This window comes from Haliaeetus albicilla, chromosome 2 (assembly GCF_947461875.1).
Source record: "Haliaeetus albicilla chromosome 2, bHalAlb1.1, whole genome shotgun sequence".
In the NCBI taxonomy this organism is placed as follows: Eukaryota; Metazoa; Chordata; class Aves; order Accipitriformes; family Accipitridae; genus Haliaeetus; species Haliaeetus albicilla.
Genome location: NC_091484.1, coordinates 63,962,846 through 63,983,105, shown reverse-complemented (window position 1 = coordinate 63,983,105; position 20,260 = coordinate 63,962,846). Strand labels below are relative to the sequence as shown.

Here is a 20,260-nt window from a genome sequence, read left to right as displayed (position 1 = left end):
TTATTTTCAAGTGGACTTTGTTTGCATTATCAAATAGTTCTCCAGTTAAAACAAAACACAACACATTTGCTCCCATTTCTTCCTTAGAAAATAGCATAGTAACATACCTTCAGCAGTCGGTATTTCCGCACTCAAAACTGATCTAGTGAAAAATTATCAAACAGAAAGAAGTTAGTTGGAAACGATATCTCAAAAGTTAAATTCAAACTCCATCTGAAGTAGCAGGACCTCAAAAGTCTTAAGAGTGGGAAAACTTTATCTATTTTTCAAGTTTCAACATTTTCCACTTTGACATCCTTTAATAAAGCAGAAAGGCAAGCAATTGCAGCCAAATTTAAATACAGTAAAGGAAAATGTTTTCCAGTTCATCTTGCAGAAGATAAAAGTCTAAGATTTGCTGCCAGCTCTTTTAACAAAACATGTAGATTTGGCTGTTTACAAAAAAAGTAAAAGATAAAGCAGAGTAGATGGAAAGGAAACTCTTTATATATAAACAAAAGTATTTATTATTAGACAGAACCAGACAGCTATAATATTTTATGATGATTCACTGTTCACCATTTTACGGGGGGCGGGATTTGCAATGAATTGGTTTTGTCGGCGGCATTTTGGTTTTTATTTTATAAGAAGCTATAACAAATACTTCATTGTTTTTAAAGAGAAACAATAACCTTGCAAAATATTTATGCTAATAATGAACAAAGTCTCTTCACAAGCTTGTTCATGTCTACCTGCACCAGAATGCTACACAGAGCTACGTACATGCCTACCTATCTGTCTCCTTTCGTTCTGCTGACGTTATAGGTTGAGTTTTAAATCTCTCGGAAGTCTTTCTATTTTCACCAGGAGAAAAATAGCGCCTTGGCCTTCGTGGCCCTCTTTCACGGTCACCATTGGCAGACAAAGTGCTACTTGCTGTTGACATCTCAAACCGAGACTCACTTTTAAACCACATGATAGAAAGCGCATAGAAAAGAAAATAGAAGAGAGAAGTAAAGCATAGATGTAAGCATCTCAACAATTCACTAGAGATCACTCTGCATGCTCCTCCGGTAACATGCGCAGACGTACACATTCCAGCTACCCCACATCACAACTTGCACTAGCAAGCAGAAGCACAAAAGCAGGATTCAAACCATCTCAGCCTCCAGTACACGCTGGTGAGAGCTAAGCTGTGTGCTTTAAGTGCCGAACACAACTGCTGTTGAGTGTGTGTAATTTTTGCCAAGGACGTGCAAGTTTCACACGAAAATACGTCTGAAATGTCACCTACAGTTCCGTTTTCTTGTTGGCATTAGCAGTCTCCAGAAAGACATTACGGAGCTGGGCAACAGAGACTTTTGTGTCAACCATGCCAATCTCACCGTTTGGTGCATTTGCTTCCATGCTCTCCTTACTTTTAGAAGCTTCTAGCTTAGGAGCCACAGTATAGTCAGACATTGAGCGAGTCAGGACTTTATGCTTTGCTGTCGACACCTTCCAAATGGGAGCTTTTGCCTTGGCAGGCTGCGATACAGACCCGCTCTGTATGTACATAACAGCTTCACTCCTTTCTGTGTTCTCAGGGGTCTTAAATTGCTGCTTAGGAGCCTGCCTCTTATTGCACTCCAGCTCTCTCTGAACTTCTGAGTTAACTTTCAGCTTGCTTGCGAAAGAGGAACTCCCCACAGGGGTATTCTCCAATTCTCCTCCTCCAAACAGGCCATCATGGTTCTTCCCTTGCTTGCGAATCTCAGACGGCAAAATTGGTCTTCTGCCTTTGGAAGCCTGTTCACCCTCCAGGGAATCTTCTTCATCGGGCTTTGCTCCATAACCAAGCACCTCTTTCTTTTCACTCTCTGATGCAGCAGCTCCTGACGATTTTATTAAGAGGCTAACATTGTCTGGTAGGAGGAGGCTGCCAACAGAGATGTTTGCTGGTTCTTCTGTTGCCATCAGCTGAGCTGTGTGAGCAATGCCAGCAGGCTGAATATAGCCATGTATTGGTTGGCGGACTGAACTGACGGGCTGATTTATAACCCTATCAAAGGCAGACGTTTCTGTCTGAAGAGACATGTAGTGGGCTGGCACTGGCTGTGATTTTCTCTGAGATACTGTGTCTGTGACAAGTTCAGGGCTTCCACGAGCACTTTCCTCTTTCACCAGTTTCTCTCTAACTTTTACTCTTTAAGAAAGAAAAAGGATTAAAGCTGTGAACAGCAATACCCAATCCAGGAAGGAAAACAGACGCTGGGTACAGACAGCAACGTTGTATTAAAATAAAAAGCAATCAATACATAAAAGAAAGCAATCTTATGATGCAACCCCTTCCTCCCCCCTGAATCTTAGTAGTAACATTGCTCAGAAATATACAAATGATTCACAGGCCCTAGAACGTGCATGACTCCTGAGAAGGTAACTGAGCAAGCTCTGAAAATGTACAGCATGTTCCCATGAGGTCACAACTGTGTTTGTCAAACAGCACATACCCATAGTCTCAAACAAACAAGATGATCAAAACTGCTTTTCATATTATCAAACTGTTGGGTTCAGTCTGAAATTGCATATTCCATTGGCAATCATGTATGTAGTCAGATTTTTGAAGATGTCTAAACACTGAGCAGCTTACATGGTATCAAGATGCTGTTGCATTGGGGAAAGAGATGAAAAAACATGTTGTTATTCCCCACTTAGCCCTTCAGAAATTTGCCAGAGACTTTTTTATTTGTGCTTTTGTGTATCATATAAGATATCTACAATGTTACATGTAGTGTAACTTGTTTCAGTAAGTGAGAAAAAATGTTGAAAGTACAAGCCTTAAAGCCCAAAGTGAAACTATGGCATGGCTGTTGCTCTTCAGAGGGCTTGCAGGGGAGAAAAGGATTTAAAAAAAAAAAAAAAACAAAAACACCCAAACCAAAAACCAAAACCCAACCCCAACCAAAACAGGCATTTTTTTAATAAAACGTTTCATTACATTCTAACATGCAAAATTTACAGGAATGTTCCCCACAAGTTACCTTACTTCAGTGTATTTTCTAGAAACACCTCTAGACTTGTGTAACATCCATGCAAAACTGAGTTGTATTCTACCTTCAGACACTGAATGCAATTGCACTAATGGAAGGCAAGCACGTGCAGCCAGAGGTAGCCTTTGCTCTATGACTACAACTGCAGGTAAGCTATCCAGCAGTTTTACAGCCACACCGAGTGTTTGGACAGCTTACAGGGCAAGTGTTTGTAAATATCACATACACAGTATTAAAAATGAAAGCCCTGTATTTTCTCCCCTCCCAGATGGGTATAAAAAAATTGATTTTGATTCTGAGAAAGGAGACAAACTCAAGTACAATAGGATACTAGCTGTTTATTTGAAAGTAACCCAACTCAAAGTATGTCCAATTCCAGACTTGTTACCAACAAACTTTTTGGAGTTTACATTATTAAAAAAAAAAACAAGTTTTAGGAAAAAAAGGCAAATGAGTATCTGAGAGAATCATTCGGGATATCCAGAGTTATCTGAAACACCAACCTTTCTAATATTTTGATATTTCTTATCTCTGAGGATTGGTGCACTTATCAGGGAAACGTCTCAAAGTTACTTAAGCACAGAAAGTGTGTTCAGTCTGAAAAAGTGATTCTTTAAACTACATGTACCAAGCATTCTGCAGAACATCCACACTGATGTTAGTACTGGGTTATAAGAATTACTTTAATCAGGTACATGGAAAAGAGTCTTCCTGCAATGCTTCTCGTGGTAGGCTAACTGTACATTACCAAACTGGGAGAAAACAGCTGCTTGTAGCTCTGATCAAGATCTTGCTTTACTTTTCAATATAAATTTTTTACTTCCTTCGTACAATCTCCTTTGGAATTCAAGCAATTAGACTGTAGGCAATGCTAAGATGGATTGGTGTGTGGTATAAAAATCTGCTGGTTTTGCAGAGTACAAAGAGGGATAAAAAAGAAGTTATAAAAATTAGTGGAAGCCAGAATGATAGTAGCTGTGGAAGAAGCTAGGGGCATTTGTACTTTGTCATCTAAATACCAATTGGTCATAAGTTACAATAAAAGCAGATGCTTCAGAAAAGTTTTAACAGCTGTTTATCTGCAAGAAACAACAGTTTAATTTTTCCTTTAACAGCAGCAAGTTAGAAAGGTAAAGTGTTAAATGAAGACAGAGTAAAGTGAAAGATAGGGGAGGTTTGTAGTCTGATTGTTAGTCACACAGCTACGTTTTATGATACCTGGAGGGCCAGCTGATAAGTGAAGGTGTGTCCCCTTCCGAATCTTTCTGAAGAAACCATTCAGGTTTTGCTTTCCCTGCACTACTACAGAAAACAGAACTTCAGGTAATTTTTTGAGATCTCAACACATGCTCCCATTGTTTCTCCCAATCTTCCCTCCCCACTGTTTTTTTTTGTTTTCTAATTACTCAATTACATAGGACTGTTCATGAAAATAAAAGCACAGCACATTAATCAAATTGAAAGGTGATAAACCGTGAAACAAACTATCATATTAATTCCACAAACACCTAAAACCAGTGTTCTGAATGTTAAATATTCTGCAAATGTAACTTTACCAAGTGTACATTGTCCAGAATTTGAGAAGTGAAAGCAACTACACAATCTTATTTTTGCCATTTGCCACTGCAGGTCAGTTTGAAGAGTTTATGTAAGGACACCTGGAAAAGTTGCTAAAACCATCCCTTTAATTTGTGATTTAAAGTGGTAAAGACCGCTGGGTCCAAAATGAAGTCGTAATATGAATTTAATGAAGTTGTAAATTCAGATGGCTACATCATACTTCCTAAGAAATTCTCAGGAGCATCTGGAACCCCTCTCTCCTCTTGTAGCCCTCTATCACAAAAGCTTCAGAAATGCAAACCCAGTTAGCTCACAGTGCTGTGTCACTGGGTCACAGAGGAAATGAAAAGCTTAGAAAACAAAGTATCCCTCAGTTTGATCTTGTCTTGACTTTATTCTGCTTCCATTTTGGAGTTGAAAGCGTAAAAAGAAATAAGAGCACTGCAAACTTTTAAAAGCCTGCAAGAAAGGGTGTTTGCAGACTACCTACATACAGTTTCTCAAATACTTTCCTAAAGCCCACCTTCATCGACAGATCACATCAAATACTTTTAACCTTGCAAGCACAGACTGCCAGGCCACACTAATGTTTACAGACAAACTCCCTGGAGGTGACAAGTGGCCAGGCTGCTTTCCATTACATATAGCTACATCTGAAAAAAACTCCTCGCATTGCAGTAGAGCTATTTGGGATGAAAATTCCAAATTAAGCTCCGGGTCATCTACTTCAATTTTTCTTACCTGGTCTTTTAATAAATATAGTTGAAAAAGGTCAAATCAACTACTGTTCTTAAGATAACAGTGCATTTACTGCAAATAAGTTTAAATTTGAAAACTCACCTACAGTTGTCACCTTACCCAAATCAAGCTTAGAACAGAGTTAAACACCGACTGTTGAAACACCTTTTGTTTTTCCAAATGTTTTTTAATTCCTAAAGGAACTGACCAAATAGGAGGTAAAAACCTTTCACAGGAGCTGATCCAGTAGCTGGAATTGCTCTGAAGCAAGCAAACTTCCTTCTCGTCTCTTAACGTGCACTTTGGCACATTTTTATAGTAGGCATGGCCCAAGGAACAATTATTTGTTCTTGATCATTCATCCTTTGAAGAGAGCAGTCAGAAGAACACAAGCTATGTTTTGAATTTAGAGTTAATCAGCCACTTCAGCAGCCAAATGTAGACAATGTCAAATGATACCTTCTCAGCACTTTGTTGTCTTCTCAGTGATGGATAATAGGATTAATTATTAAATCTTCTTAGGATTGAAGGCACAAAGCTTTCATATGTATTCCAAAGCAAGCTGCATTTTTTTTCCCAATTTGAAATCAGCAAATTTAAATTTAACAAAAACAATTTTGCAACCTATATAATGTGGAACTGACTTCAAAATGGCAGCCACCTGGAAAGTTGGCGTTAGCCCTTATTTTGCTTGTGCAGTTGGCCTTATAGGAGATTACCACACAGTAACTTTAAACAGACTGCATGGAAATAAGCAATGACTTCCTGACCACTCAAACAGGGAAAAGAGTTTGAGAGTTTATCTTTAAATCTCTGAATATGACACCAGTGAGTATGCACTGGCACTGGAACTTCTCAGGGGTATTAAAATGAAGAACAGGCTCTTGGCAACTTGGCCTTTAAAAAAACACCTACTGCCTACACACGTATCCAAACAAGAGACCAAATCCCAAGTTTAAACTCTTGGCTGTTGTAAGAGCTGCACCGCATCTTGGCAGGTGCAGATGATTTTCTTCAAAAGATAAGACAGACAGTAATTGTGGGAAACCTGTTTTACACAAATACTGATGCAAACCTCCTCCAGGAAGAATCTGAAATCAGTGATAATGCAGTCAGTAATTTGTATTAAGTTATGACTTATTCCTGCTGCTTTTGCCACAGTCTCTCATTTGTTAGTATGGCACTACTGCAGAGCAGAGAAGTAAAAACAACTATACCACAAATGGGATGGAGCTTAAACTCAGGAACTGTCCTAAACATCAGAACACACCTGAAAATGGATCTTACCATTTCATTATCTGGAAATGGAGAACAACTAAGTCTCAAAAAAAGCAAAACTTTGCAGAAGGGGCCTGTGTCCACTGCTTGCCAAACACAGCGGATCCCTTAGTGTTTCACACAGCATTAGATCTCATAGGGACATATAAATTAACAAATGAAAAAGTATGCCCTCATTAAAAACACTGTTTCCTTAATTATTTCTCTTCTGTCCAACTTTTGCAGCATCTTTTATTATTAAAAAATAGGTAATGCCAGAACAGGCAACTTTAAAAAGAAACAGCTGGAGTTTGTGAATGATTTGATAATGCCTTCAGCCTGCTCAGTCTGAACTTGTAACTGGTTTATAGACCTGCATTAGAGGAAACACACTTGTTAGCTAAAGAAAAGTGAGCTTTATAAGGACCCCAGATTTCTCCACATTAAAGGCTAATCTGTGAATGAGCAGATTCAGGTGTCTCTCAACAGCCAGCATGCTGTTTCAGCAGGGCAGCTGCCATCCCACCAATGCAGTGTGCAGCACAGCTTCTCCTGAGTTGGAAGAGGTAACAACCTAGAAGGCATTTCATTGTTCAGTATTTCATTGGTTTCCTCTCACAGAAACAGGGACTAGGATTGCTTTATGAGAGTAAAGAAAATAAACCCCCTTTTCACACTGCAGTAGACACATTCTTGGCTATAAAGTTTGATGGGCTATTCTCTTTGCTTTCTTAAGGCTGAAAACTTTGTCCCTTCCTTCACCTTATAAAACAAAGAAAACAACCTGCCAAAGGTCCGTTGCCCCAATATTCCTTCCTATTGGTAATTGGATTAGTCAAGAGATTTACTTCAAATTGACTATTTGAACATAAGGGATAATATTTTGTAGTATCAGTTGAGACTGCTTCAGAAACAAGTCTTTTGGAGCCTGGAATAACGTAGTCAGTTCAAGGAGTTTCCGTACAACTCTGGTCTGGATGGATAGATGACCCTGTGATGACTATTTTTCCTTACTGTAGTAGCAGAATGGTAAGCTTAAAACATAAACTAAATATAAGATAGTACTTCCTAAGTATGTTGACTTACTTCCCCTCTGATTGCTTTTTTGAAATTACAATATTCCTTTAAAATTTTGGCTTAACTGGGAGACTCCAATGATAGCTCATATAGTCACGTATCCATGCAAAAGAAGGTACACAAGATTAGGAGTCACCTGAATAATGAAAAGCTATGAAAAAAAAAATATTAAGAGACTACTACCGGTGTGTCCTATGCAAAAAAGTGAAACAAAAAAGAAGGCTAAGTACATCTGAGCAGTTTACAGGCACTGTAAATAGATGACTTAATCAATCCACCAGGTGGTTAACCTTTGACGTGGAAGATTGCTTCCTCATTCAAACTTTACAGTATCCTTATGAGAATTAATAAGAAAGGCCACCACAAATAAGAAGCAAGTTTTGTGATTTTGATGGGAAGGATAAAGAAGTCTGGTCAAGGTAGGTTGTTTCTGAACCTACTGCAAAAAAATGCCAAAATGTATAAACGGTTCAGTTTATGCCAGTTCATTTCAGTTTTTTAGAAAGAGTCAGCACTGCTCAGCATGATGCAGATGTGTTTACAATTAAGTTCTCATTACAATTTACATCATTTTTAACTGCCAAATTTTAATTTAAGTTTTTACAGTTACTATTTTCCATCTATCCACCTACCTAGAAATTAAAGAGTCACATTTAGAGAAAACCATCCTTTTAAAATTAAAATACTTAAGTCACATGTTGTTTTCAGTCATGATAACACTTTGACAGTCTGTTTTTGCACTACAGTGTGAAAGTACAATGTGAAATTAGTGAAAACTATTTTTTATTTCCTTCTGGAAGAATCTGGTTATGCTGTTACTGGAATAGAATTGTCAGATCTGAAGTAATTCAGCATACAATGAGGGAGGCTAGCTTTTCCAAATTCAGCATGGAATTTTAACTCTCCCCTATGCCCCTTCACACACATAACCCGATATTACCTGAAAGATGAACTATCACAGTTCAAAAGGGTTTTTACATTTTCATGGCAGAAAAACAAATCAACTATTATTTCAACTGATCCAAGACACTTTTCAGCTTTTAACTCTGAGACCTGTTTTGTTTTGGCAGAAGCCATCATGAAGCTATTCAAATCTTCACTGAGAAACAATCTTTACTTGGAAACCCCCACCCAAACAATTACAGGATACGGAGGAAAAAAGTCAAAGGCTTGCTCTAACAGGTTATGAAAAAAAAAACAAACCCGAGAAGGTTTAGAACCATAACTGCTTCAATTTCTAGTTTGTGTAAATATCTTAATCATCAGTTATTCCACTCCTCTGCCAAAAGAGCCTAATTTTAGCATAAATTCTATAAATATAAAGTGAAACCAAGGACATATCTAATCATAGAAATAGACAGCCACTTCCTTGTATCAGAAACACACTGTGATTCAATAAACCCAGTCAATCCAGTCTGAGACATCCAAACCCACTAAATACATTCTTCAAGGGTAATAAATACATTCTCATAAATACTGTAGACATTGCTGAAGAAAGTGGTTAAGATAAAGTAATCTACTGTATAAACAAACAAATAAAAATCATGCTTACTTTTGTCTGATGTTACTGTGCAAGGGCTGGTCATTCTGCAAATGGATTGGTGAGGCTGCCCGCTTTGGTGAAGAAAGGGACTCTCTGGGGATTTGCTTTGGTGATATTGGCACTTCGTTACAGGAGGAAGATTCTCGTCCAGAAAGTGAGACAGAACTATCCAAGGTTGTTGAAGGGTCAGAAGCCTGTCTAATGGCACTGCCATCATCTGCTTTTCTATCATTCTTATCATTTGAGAGGTCTTCTTTATCTGGAACACCATCTTTTTCATGGCTGGAGTACTCTTTGGATTCAGAAATCACACTCTTTGACTCCTTCGTCTCAGTCCTGGACAAATACAGGGAGCCACTGTCCTTGTTTTCATCATTTTGCCTTTCACTTTTCACTCCCTTTCTTTCCATGCTGTCAGGATCTTTCCTTGCCCGTGTATATCTGGATGAGTAGTCAGAATCCAAATCAGAATCAAGAGATAATCCATACTTTTCTGCCAGCTGGCGCCGCCTCTCTGCCTTGTACCTAGCTATTCTTTCTGCTTTTGACTCTAGTTCCTGGACATCCATGCTTCCTGTACTATACAAGGGCTCTGTATTACCTCCTGTGATTTCTGCTCGGTATCTGGATGATCTGGGTTGTTTTTCTACAGAAGAATCTGAAGTTTCCTCCTCTTCATTTGATCTTCCTGTCAAAAGTACAACATATATGAGCAAGTCTATCCCAAAACTCCAAGTACCCTACCCACCATTCACATCGAGTGAACTAAAAGCTTCCCATTTTCTTACAAATCAAAGTGTACTAGTGACTGCACAGACACATTACATTTTTGCACTTATGTCTCCAAAAGCACATACAAATGAATAAGAAATGTGTATTACTTATAATTCTTTAAGAGTCTCATATCAAATTATTGTTGTTTTAAAACAATATGGATAATCAACCTTTTTCAAATAAGACAACTAGAAAATTAAAAGGTAAGTTAAAAAAAAATGCTTACCACAGCTCTTCTATAAAACTCCTCTCCATGTACTGCACAAATGACAGGGTAGTAAACATGAAGAAATTCAGCAATGCAAGATTGACTGATACATACTACTTACCTAAGTGGGGACTGTATGGATCAGTTGCACGCATATATCTTGGTGTATCTTCCTCTAGTAAACGGTGTGTGACTGAGCCTGGACAGTTTTGTAGAAGCATAGGTTGTGTGTCATTTTCAATTCCCTCTAACCGTCTAGCTATTCTCTCTTTTCTGAAAAAGATGCGAAAAATGTGAAATCAGGCATCTTTGAAGATTTGAGGGGAGAGTTTCTAAGAGGAGGTAACAAAACAAGCTGTGTGTTTTGTTTTACAGGCCAAAGACTTTTTTTTTTTTTTTTTACCTTTTCATTTCCAAAAAATCTTGGTTGTTTGGTTCAAACAGTTTTCTTAATTCTGAAACTGAGACAACAAAAGATTATACAGTTTATAAACTACTAGGTTTCAGAAACTCACAGAAACTTGCTAAATGCTTTAGAATAAGAAGGAACAAACTTAAGAAGTTTGAAATAGCTTTTATCGGGGAACAAGCATTTTCCTCATTTTCCTAGTTTATTAAGCTTGCGTTATCAAAGGTGCATTAAGCATATAGGTGTAAACACCAAGGTGTCCTCCCCCTCCAGGTACTTCCAGGCTAAGCTAGAATCTGCTATGCCATCCTAGCAGTTCTCTAGATCTAGTACAAACTGGGCAAGTTGTATTTTGATTAGCTGAGGTCAAGCTTACACACTACAGTAACCTGTTTCAAAACCAGGTAGTACGGAATTACTGCTTATCCTGTCTACACAAAGGTTGGGGACTAACTATGTTTAAAGAGAAACAGTGTCTCCTATTCCTTACTTTCCTCCACTCCACTATATTGAGCAAATCCCAAGAATTTCGCTGACTCATGATTGGAGTGAAAATTACCATGTACCTTCATGATATTCTAGTATGGTTAATCACTTTCTACTTTGCTAATTTTCCCTTGTAGTTTTAATTGGACATATTTTCTTTCTCTCCCCTTAAACTGTCTAGTGATTATGTGCTAGTAGGCAGCTGTCACAGTTCACAAAATAGTAGTGAACCAAGAGGAGGCATGATAGATGAAGTAATCCATATATATATACACACACACACACACATATGTGCAGTTACCAGTGATGTTTGCAAACCACACTGGAGCAGTGAGTGCTACATAAACAAGTGTGGTGTGACTTCTTACCACCAGGAAGAGAAACCATACAGGCTGTCAAAGGATGCAGTGGACTGGGAGAGGTGTGTGTGTGTGTGTGCGCCTAGCACTGCCTGTCATCCCCCCGTCCCCCCCCCCATCATTGCCTTGGCAAAGATGTAGTGCTAAAAGCTGTGTGCGCCTATTCTGATGCAATGCAACTCTAGGGTTCTGATCCTGTTGACCAAGGGATCAAAAGTTAAAGCAAGCTAAAGTCTACAGCCGCTAAATCAGCCCTAGATTGCCATCAGAAATGCCTGATGAGTCAGGAGTGTCTAATAGACACTGTTCCACACCACTGCAGAAGTAAATCTATCAGCTTTTTTCCCTACCAGACCTCATCGCTCTAGATGCTTAGAAGATAAACATTATTGAAACACCACCCTTTTAAAGGTCAGATGTACATTCTCTCCCTTTCCTCTACTGCAAGAGCTTACATGCATAGCTAAGTTAGGGGTTCAGCTTAGCTGACACTATCGAGGAAGTTTGCTGTAGTCAGTATCAGTGCTTATACTTCATAGATACAGACAGAGACTATTGATGTTGGCTGTCTTATCAACCTTACATGCTGAAAAGCCACTAGGACTCCAGGTAAAATGTCTTGGATCAGCAAAAATGAATGTATTTTGATCATGGCTACAAGAGAAGCAAATGAATAAGGTATGAACAGAGCATCTGAGGCTACAGTGGAGTGCCTACTGAGAATGTGCAATTAACAGGGGAAAGAAATCAACTGGGCCACTCTCCAAAACAACTCATTTAGTCTACATTTTTACAGAAAGCAGACTCAAGCTATCTGCTTCAATTTCTCAAGCCAGGTTAGCTCAGATTGTGATCACGCTATGAAAAAAATCTAATATGTACACATTTGATGCAACTAACAGTGCAGAGTAGCTAAGTATGCAACTACTTAACAGTGCTAACCCAAGGGACACCTCTTCCATGCCTAGTTTCAGCATCTGTGGCAAAGCAGATTGAAGCCTATGCTGTTGACCAGGTTGACAGTGCAAGAAAGCCACCGAAAGTCAGCAAGCTCCAGGCACAGCTCTCTGGAGATGGATGGGAACTGGACTTGGGCAATGGAAAATTTGCATCCTGAACCAACACCAAAGCAAAGATGAGCCCTTACATTGTGTTTTCCTAGACTTTTCTCTCAATGCATGAGCAGTTCCTGCTGCTGCCCTGCCTACTCAAGCTGTGCTAGCAGTGGAACTGTATTAAACAGAGAACTTATCCATATGAAACCAACCTTCGTCTAATGTTCACACCAAAGGAAATGATCTCCCATAAATACTTTGCTCTCACCTCTGCCAAATCTACTGCTGTTTCAGTTTGTTCCTCTGACTATTAGAGTTTTTCTGTTCCATCTGTTGGCTATACATACATAAAATGGTCAAAACAAACCCCATAATTGTTCTGCCACTTCAGACAGGTCAAAGGCCTCCACAGCTCACAGTTAATAAAACCACATTCCATCCAAATCCTCATCATTTTTTTTTCCCTACTCACCAATTTATACAGTCCCAAAACCCATCATCAGAGAACAGGTCTTTTACACAGCTTTTGTAAAGCTCTAAAGCACAGCTTCATACACTAAAGTCTTTCTCCTCCCTGCCCCCCCCCCCCCCAAAAAAAAAAGAAGAAGAAGAAACTTGACTATAAGTCATCCACATACAAGAAATGTGGAACATCCAAAGAACTCCCAGCAACATTAGCTCAACACCCTCTTGCTATGTGTTAGCTGAAGTTCCAGAGATTCTACTACTGCTTTGCAGTCCTAAAAAGAACACTGGCCTCATGATGCATCTCTCCAACACCTTCCCAAACAAGATGGGACAAAAATAGCATGGGACTACTCTATGCTGCCTTACACTTTTTCCACACTTAAGATTCCAGACAGTAGTTTCAGCTAGGTTGGCCAACATCTGCAGAGCTTTTTTGTGAAAGCAGTTTCAGCAATATTCTTCTTCTGGGGAGGTGGGGAAAAGATGCACAAAAAAGAAAAAAAAGAAGATAAAATGCAGGAAGTCATCTACTCTAGTGATTTCTTTTTGCTGAATAAAACATTTGACTTCAACACATTAAAGCCAGTTGGAGAAATTTCACTCCCAAGGACACTGGTTGGCCCTTGCAGGCTTAGGTGATCAGGTTTCTCTTTTTTAGTTTGCAATTTGAATATGTTGGTGCCAATTTCCCATCTGTTCGTGGGACGTTTTTCCACATGACCATCAGAAACTACATCATTTCAAAGACACCCATGACAACGTTAAAGAATAACAACACTTCTACCTAAAACGTAGCACAAAGATCTGATTCAGCACACAAGAAAAGACTAAGAAGCCTAAAACAATTAATTTCACAGCAAAAGCTGCTTATCTAAGTTACTTCATGCCAACAGACTTTGTAAGCACTGTTGGTCAGTATATTTAAGGGCAACAGGAAGAACAGCCACATTCAGGAAACAGCTTTATTTTACAATGTTGGGCAGGATGCTATGGTAGGATACCCTCTAAGGTAGGCTGTCAAGAGGCATCTTAATTTTGGTAACTGTAGACCTTCTGAGCAGAATTTACCTTATAATACAAGTATTTATCAAAAGGAGTATTGTTCCATGTCTTGTCCCAGAATAAAAACGAAAAAGTACATTTGGAGTGCACCTTATAAAAATGTTTAACAAATTCCTTAAATTAAGGTGAATGATTTCTTACAGAATTCAGAAATCTTTCAGAAACATTTGTTACAGAATATAAATATGTTTTTGCTGAAAGCCCTCTTTGATAACTGCAGAGGGGATACATGTAGATAAAGTTGCAGGCATGTGACAGTGGTTTTATTTTTAAGATACAGAAGCTGTAAAAACTAAATCAAGCCTTCTAAAAGTCCCTAGTAGGAGTAAGCACATACATTTGTGACGCCTGAACAGACATGGATCAAAAGTTTACCTGCCAGAGGCTTAATTTCTCAAAGATGGTAAATAACCATTGCATCGCAGGTATACAAGTTTTCATTTTGAGGAAAATTTAACACAATAGTGAAGCCTACCAGCCTCGTTCCTACCTCCTCCTCTCCTCACCTGGAAAGATGATGGTCTAAAAACCCGGCTGGAGAAGCATTTATCTACTGTTTATGCTAGCAGATGCATACTAACATGTTCAATGCTTAACTGCAGGCAGTAACGTGTGAGACTTCAGCTAGACTCTTTGAACCTCAGTTAGGTCTGTATCAGTTGAAAATTAAATATATTCCTCTGATTTTCCAACATGTACAAATCTGGATCAAAGTTAGGCCCTAGATTGGAAAAATAACCTGGATTTTCAGAAAGTGTTTGGCGCCAAGTATTCCCCTCAGAATATAAACATATAATACAATGACGTCTTTCTGAACATCTGCAATAATTACATCATAAAAGTAAGCACATCACTTAAATATCACTTAAATGGTATGCTGGAAGAAGGGCTCCTTTCTAAAGGAACTCTGCAACACACGACATTAAAAGAGCAACTCAGTGCCTTTACATTGGGATTAGTGCACCTATTAGCCTTGTAGTTTGTCTGAAAAGGGCAAATACCATCAGAACACACATACAATTTTAATCGAAGTTCTGAGATCCACAACATCCCTGAGTGAAGGGAACATCTTTATGCCAGTTACACGTAGTTCTTCAGTCACATGTCACCCTTTACTGGTCAAGAACTGCTTCCAAGCAGATTGTGATTTCCTCTGAATAATTCAAGAGAATTAATTCTCGGCTATACCTCAACTGTGTCAAAAGGTAAAGATGGAACTGCTGTTTTCTTTGTAAGTTATTCAGGCTAAGACAGAAGTTTAAAAAAAATACAAAAATCCCCAAACCCATATGTAGTGCAGGTTCTTTAGCATGCAAGACTAAAATTCAGTGTGTAGTCAGTTGGTCGTGCAAGCACAGTGATTCTATCGATCACCAATGGGGACTGGAAAGAGCTATGACTACAAGCCAAGTTAATACCCTTGAATTCAGTATTAATCTAACTGTACAAAGAAATCTCACTGAAGTTTTGAATTTCAGCTACTGCTTAACCTATTGAAAACTAGGTAAAAAAAGGTGAATTTTATGAAGCAGAGATGTAACAAAGCCTTGTAAAAGAGTATTGTGGTTCATCCCCTGTTGTCATCCCCTACACATACTTCACAGGGAGAAGAAAACTCATTTACAAAACATCTGTGTCTAAGTGATTTTAACTGTGCCTTGCACTTGCACAGACTAAACTTCACATGCTGTTAAATTACCACTTGTGTTCATAATGTGTCTCCTGTACCTACCTTTTGGAAGTACTGCTAAGAGATTAGCATCAATATCCTTTGTGCTGTTTGCAAGTTCTTCTTTATCTTCAAATGAGAACTCCTTCTGAAAACTGAAAGCAACATCTGGTTTACAGAACTGTGGATGTTTCTGCTACAAATCAAATAAAGCCAAGATGTAACCAATTTACTGCAACAGAGTCTAACAGAGATACCAAAGAAAGCATTTTCCACAAGAATGAAATAAGAAATAACCCCAAGAAACTCACAAAGCCAAACCTAACAATCTGAAACTTGTTTGGAACTGACTGTGACACATTTTTGCATTAAATTACTGACTGGAGACTGCCTTCAAAATGCTCTCCTAGCAATTACATTTGAAATAACCTATATCAAATGATTCTCCATAAATATTAAAACATACTTCATCAAATACTGTATTGTATGGTACACTCCACCTAGAAGTCTTCTGCATGACTGCCCTATTGTTGTTACTGCACTGATCTCTGGATCTTATATGGCTTATAATACACTAATATGAGCAGGAGACCATTTAGTTTCATACATTGTCTTTTCAAAACAGCAAAAATGCCCATTTAGATGAAACAAAATATTTCTTTAAATATGTTCATTAAATATACAAATTTTAATTGTAAAATGTAGGTGTCACAATGGTCTAAAGTAGATGTCTACAGAGACTTTTTTTGATGAAGTGTTCCTCCTTGTGGGTAAACAAAGTGACATTTTTCTCTCCAATTACTAAAAATAGAGAACTGCTGTAGTCTGCCATTATGACTTCTAAACTATGCCAACCGGGCATAAGAAAACTTATACTAGTCCTAAAGCCTTTGGTAAACTATGTAGACAGGTGTAACAGATACAAATCCCCACAGTGATACCAGGGTCTTCATTTTGCCATGGTAGTGATGTGCCATACGATTTACTGTCATTATGGTAAGACAAATTGCACAGCCTTAGTGTTGGAAAATCCTTCCTTAGGACAGTTTTTAAATGGCTTTTTAAAGAATTGAATACCCTTTCATCAAGGGTATTTGGTTAGAAAAGAAAAACTGGTAAAAAAAAAATTCTGTACTCACTATTTCAGAAGAACATTGCTCTTTGAAGAGTTTTAACATACAATGACTAATAACATTTTACATGAACTCCAAGAAGTATTTGCTTCTTTATGGTTTATAAATAATATTCCTTTGTAAGACACTGAGGAGAGAATAAAGCCCTTGAAATGACAATAAAGAAACTGGGCTGTGTCACATTCAGGCACCATGCCACCTGCTGCAAATCGTCTCCAACAACTGCACTTACAGAAATTATTCCAGGTACTGCCAAGAAAAGCAGTGTTAGCCACTACAGAAAATAGCAAATAGAAGATGAAAAGCTGCAATAAGCTGTCCATTACAGAAAACTATGTATCTTTACAGGGTGACAACACTTTAATGGAACTAAAAAAACCCCAAATAAAATAAAAAAAATAGCACACAGCAGCCACAGGCAAATGGGTGCGTGTGTCATCTGAGACTGGGCAGAGACTCAGACAGTTAACCGCATGTTTCTATATGCCTAACCCCAGATTGCCAACACTCGTGATTCTTATTAGCCTCACAATATGTTATTTTCTTAGACACAGCTTCTGGAGAACCCCTAGGTGGAGAGATTCCCAGTTTCTACCCCTCTTGGCTGAGGAAGAGTTTGAAAAATGCAATATTGGCCTAAGGCTACAAATCAAACCCCAAATTTATTTTGTCAAATCAATTTGATTACTTAAGATTTGCCTCAAAAGGGACCCAGCTCATGACTTCTTAATACCTGGGCTTTATTTAGCAGCATCTCCAATAGCTTCCATAATGCTTGTGACAATGCAACACCTTAAGTTTCCATAAACATGGGACTTTGTACAGAAAAGCATTCACTCATACAGCAAAATCCTTGTTTAAATTAACTGTGCACTAACATCCATAACTATGCCTCAGTCCCATATGAATTTCCAAGGGTAAAATCATACAGAATCAGGACTGGCACTAACCTGCTGGTTTTAAAAAGAATTGTATTATTGGATTGCTTGCGGATCCTCAACAAACTTTTAAATACTGTAAACTAGTTAGGTTCACTCCTGCCCCTTCCTCCAAACTCCAGGGAGTTCCAGAGACCCTCTAAACCCAGTCTAAATGTCTTTCACTGAATTTCCATCTCTTTGTTCTCATGCCAGTGTTGTTGGTTAGCTTACTTATTTTTCTGAACTGAAGTTTTCAACATCTCCTCAGCTTCCTCGAGACAGTCTCTCAGTTTCATTGATTATCTGTAAAAATGTTCTCTACTTATTCCAGTTTTAAGTCATCTTTTTTGTATATGGTGACCAGAATTGGACAGTCTTGATTCCAGACCTGGGTCTTAGTAGTGCCTTATAAAAATAGGAATTTTAATAGAGGAAGCATTACTATATGACTAGCCAGATGAATGCCAGGATCCACAACACATTTGCCTTTTTATATCTACACTATACTGGTTGGTCAATCCTGCATGAGAAACCAATATGCCAAGGCTTTGCTTTCATCAGTTGCAAGTGACAGAAAAATTTATCAGCCCCCAATGCACAACAGTGCACTTAGTATTATTACATTACATCCTTTTTCTATTACTCCTCAAGGTCATCCAGTTCTTCCTGTATGTGAGCTCCCTCCTCCTTTGTACTGAGGGTGGCTTCCAACCTTTGCTCACTGGCAGATTTCATTAAAATTCTTTTAATAACCACAAACTTCTTAAGCTTAACCCTTGCTGGACTACACAGCATCACAGGTTATCTCCTTTGTGAAAGTCCCTTCACAGTTTCCCTTATGCTTTCATATTCCATTTCCCTCTGGACAGATTGTCAACTTTATTTACTTACTTTTAAATTATTAACTCTTTTCATATACTGACTATTTTATCCACAATGGAGGAGTTTTTCCTCTTCAGAGGCATTTTTGCTCTCTCTCACAAAGCTGCAGGTGGCATTGCTTGTTTTAAATATTCGCACATTAGAAACACAAAATGTTTTAAACTGATGTATCAATTACACTGCTTTCACTTGCACAGAGAATTCAGAGACAGAGCAAGGCTCTGAAGATGACACAGTCAAGCCAAACAATTGGGTATTTATAGATACATATATAAAATTAGTTCTAAAAATGAAAGCAGGCATATTTAGGACATGTCACAGTATTCAATAAGAACATTCATTAGGAATCTAAATTGAGTTGGAATGATGTTAAAGCAATTTCAAATAGGTGTAAAAAAAAATTACAGGACACTACTCATAAGGGTTTTAAAAAAAATATGCTCGTAAGTAATTCCTCACCAAGACTTCCCCATTTCCTCAAAGGGATCTATCCAAATGTCTCCCTGTTTTATTAGTTTCTCTGCTAAAGGAGCAGTTGCAGCAAGCAGTTGCAGTTGCTTAAGCAGAGTCAGCCAGACTTGGATTGCCAAGTATATTGTACTTTCAAACTCATACACAACCCTGTTCTAGAAGTATCACAACTACATCTACTCACCTTTGCTTTTCTTAATTTCTCAAGGCATGCTATAAATTTAGGTGCAGATTCCGAGCAGCAGCAGCACCAGGAGTTTCTGCACTTAACAGGTAGGCCATGCACATTCATTATTAAAATAATTTAAGACATACGTGGGTTTCTCTAAATGAAAAAAAAAGTTTAGAAGTTTGCAAGAATTCTTTCTTCTTAAAGTCCCTGTTAAACCTGAATACTGAAAGAAGAACTTCTTTGCTTGCCTGAAATATAGCCTGTGATCATGGTTCATTAAATGCAATCAACAGCATGAGGTCCCTCGAGTTTGTTTTGCACATGATTTGTGTGTGGTTTGGCCTCAGGTTCCCAACAAACTCATCATACTCTCCAATGTTCAGGAATTCATATGATTCCTATTAAAACATAGGCAACAATATTTCACAACCTCTATAGTTTTTCTTTAAAACCAATGTATAATGTGGCATTAGTAGAGTATTTGACAGTCTCAGTAGTTACACTGCTCTTGCAACTTCCAAAGTAAGTGTGGGCTGCATCTATACATCAGGGATTCCAGGCTGAAAACTTCATCTGCTGCTGCAGCAGCAGCAGCATACAGTTTCCAAATAGCTGTCCCACTAACCTAGTTACATGCCCAAAATCAAGCAGAAGTTTGATCCAAATGCCACTGGTAGCACTGCCCTGCCACCTGGATTAAAGCTACATGATATCCTGAGATTTTGTGATTGAAATACATGCATGAAAATCCACTTGCATACCTGCCAGCCAGGTGCTTCACATTCATTTCCCTTCTCTTTCTCTAACTCCAGGAGAATTTCCTTCCCTGGACTCTTACGTAAGAAATCCATTCTACAGTCACATCCTTTTCTACTACTCTCATTTCTACTCTCCCCTACCTGCCTTCCATAACACAGTGCGGCTTCTACACCTATTCCCTCCCTCTCTCTCTCTACAATACCTAAGAAACAACATGGCAGGGAATCAGGTGTGCTCCAGAAAGTGTGCG

The 20,260-nt window shown here is 38.4% G+C and overlaps 1 protein-coding gene across 24 annotated transcripts in view; it reads right to left on the bottom strand.

Moving 5' to 3' along the window:
• The window catches only part of SVIL (supervillin), a 142,881-nt gene that overhangs the window by 46,226 nt on the left and 76,395 nt on the right, over window positions 1–20,260 (bottom strand). For 13 of the 24 annotated variants that reach the window (XM_069777980.1, XM_069777915.1, XM_069777937.1 and 10 more), the window contains 8 exons: window positions 15,737–15,828; window positions 10,569–10,626; window positions 10,287–10,438; window positions 9,193–9,871; window positions 4,227–4,310; window positions 1,274–2,164; window positions 771–941; window positions 108–142 (listed from right to left, as the gene is read on the bottom strand). In XM_069777980.1, coding sequence (XP_069634081.1) covers window positions 108–142; window positions 771–941; window positions 1,274–2,164; window positions 4,227–4,310; window positions 9,193–9,871; window positions 10,287–10,438; window positions 10,569–10,576 — 2,020 coding nt within the window. In that variant the 5' untranslated portion in view covers window positions 10,577–10,626; window positions 15,737–15,828. The remainder of the gene's footprint in view (window positions 1–107; window positions 143–770; window positions 942–1,273; window positions 2,165–4,226; window positions 4,311–9,192; window positions 9,872–10,286; window positions 10,439–10,568; window positions 10,627–15,736; window positions 15,829–20,260) is intronic. The other 11 variants (XM_069777932.1, XM_069777947.1, XM_069778024.1 and 8 more) reach the window with 5 other exon arrangements.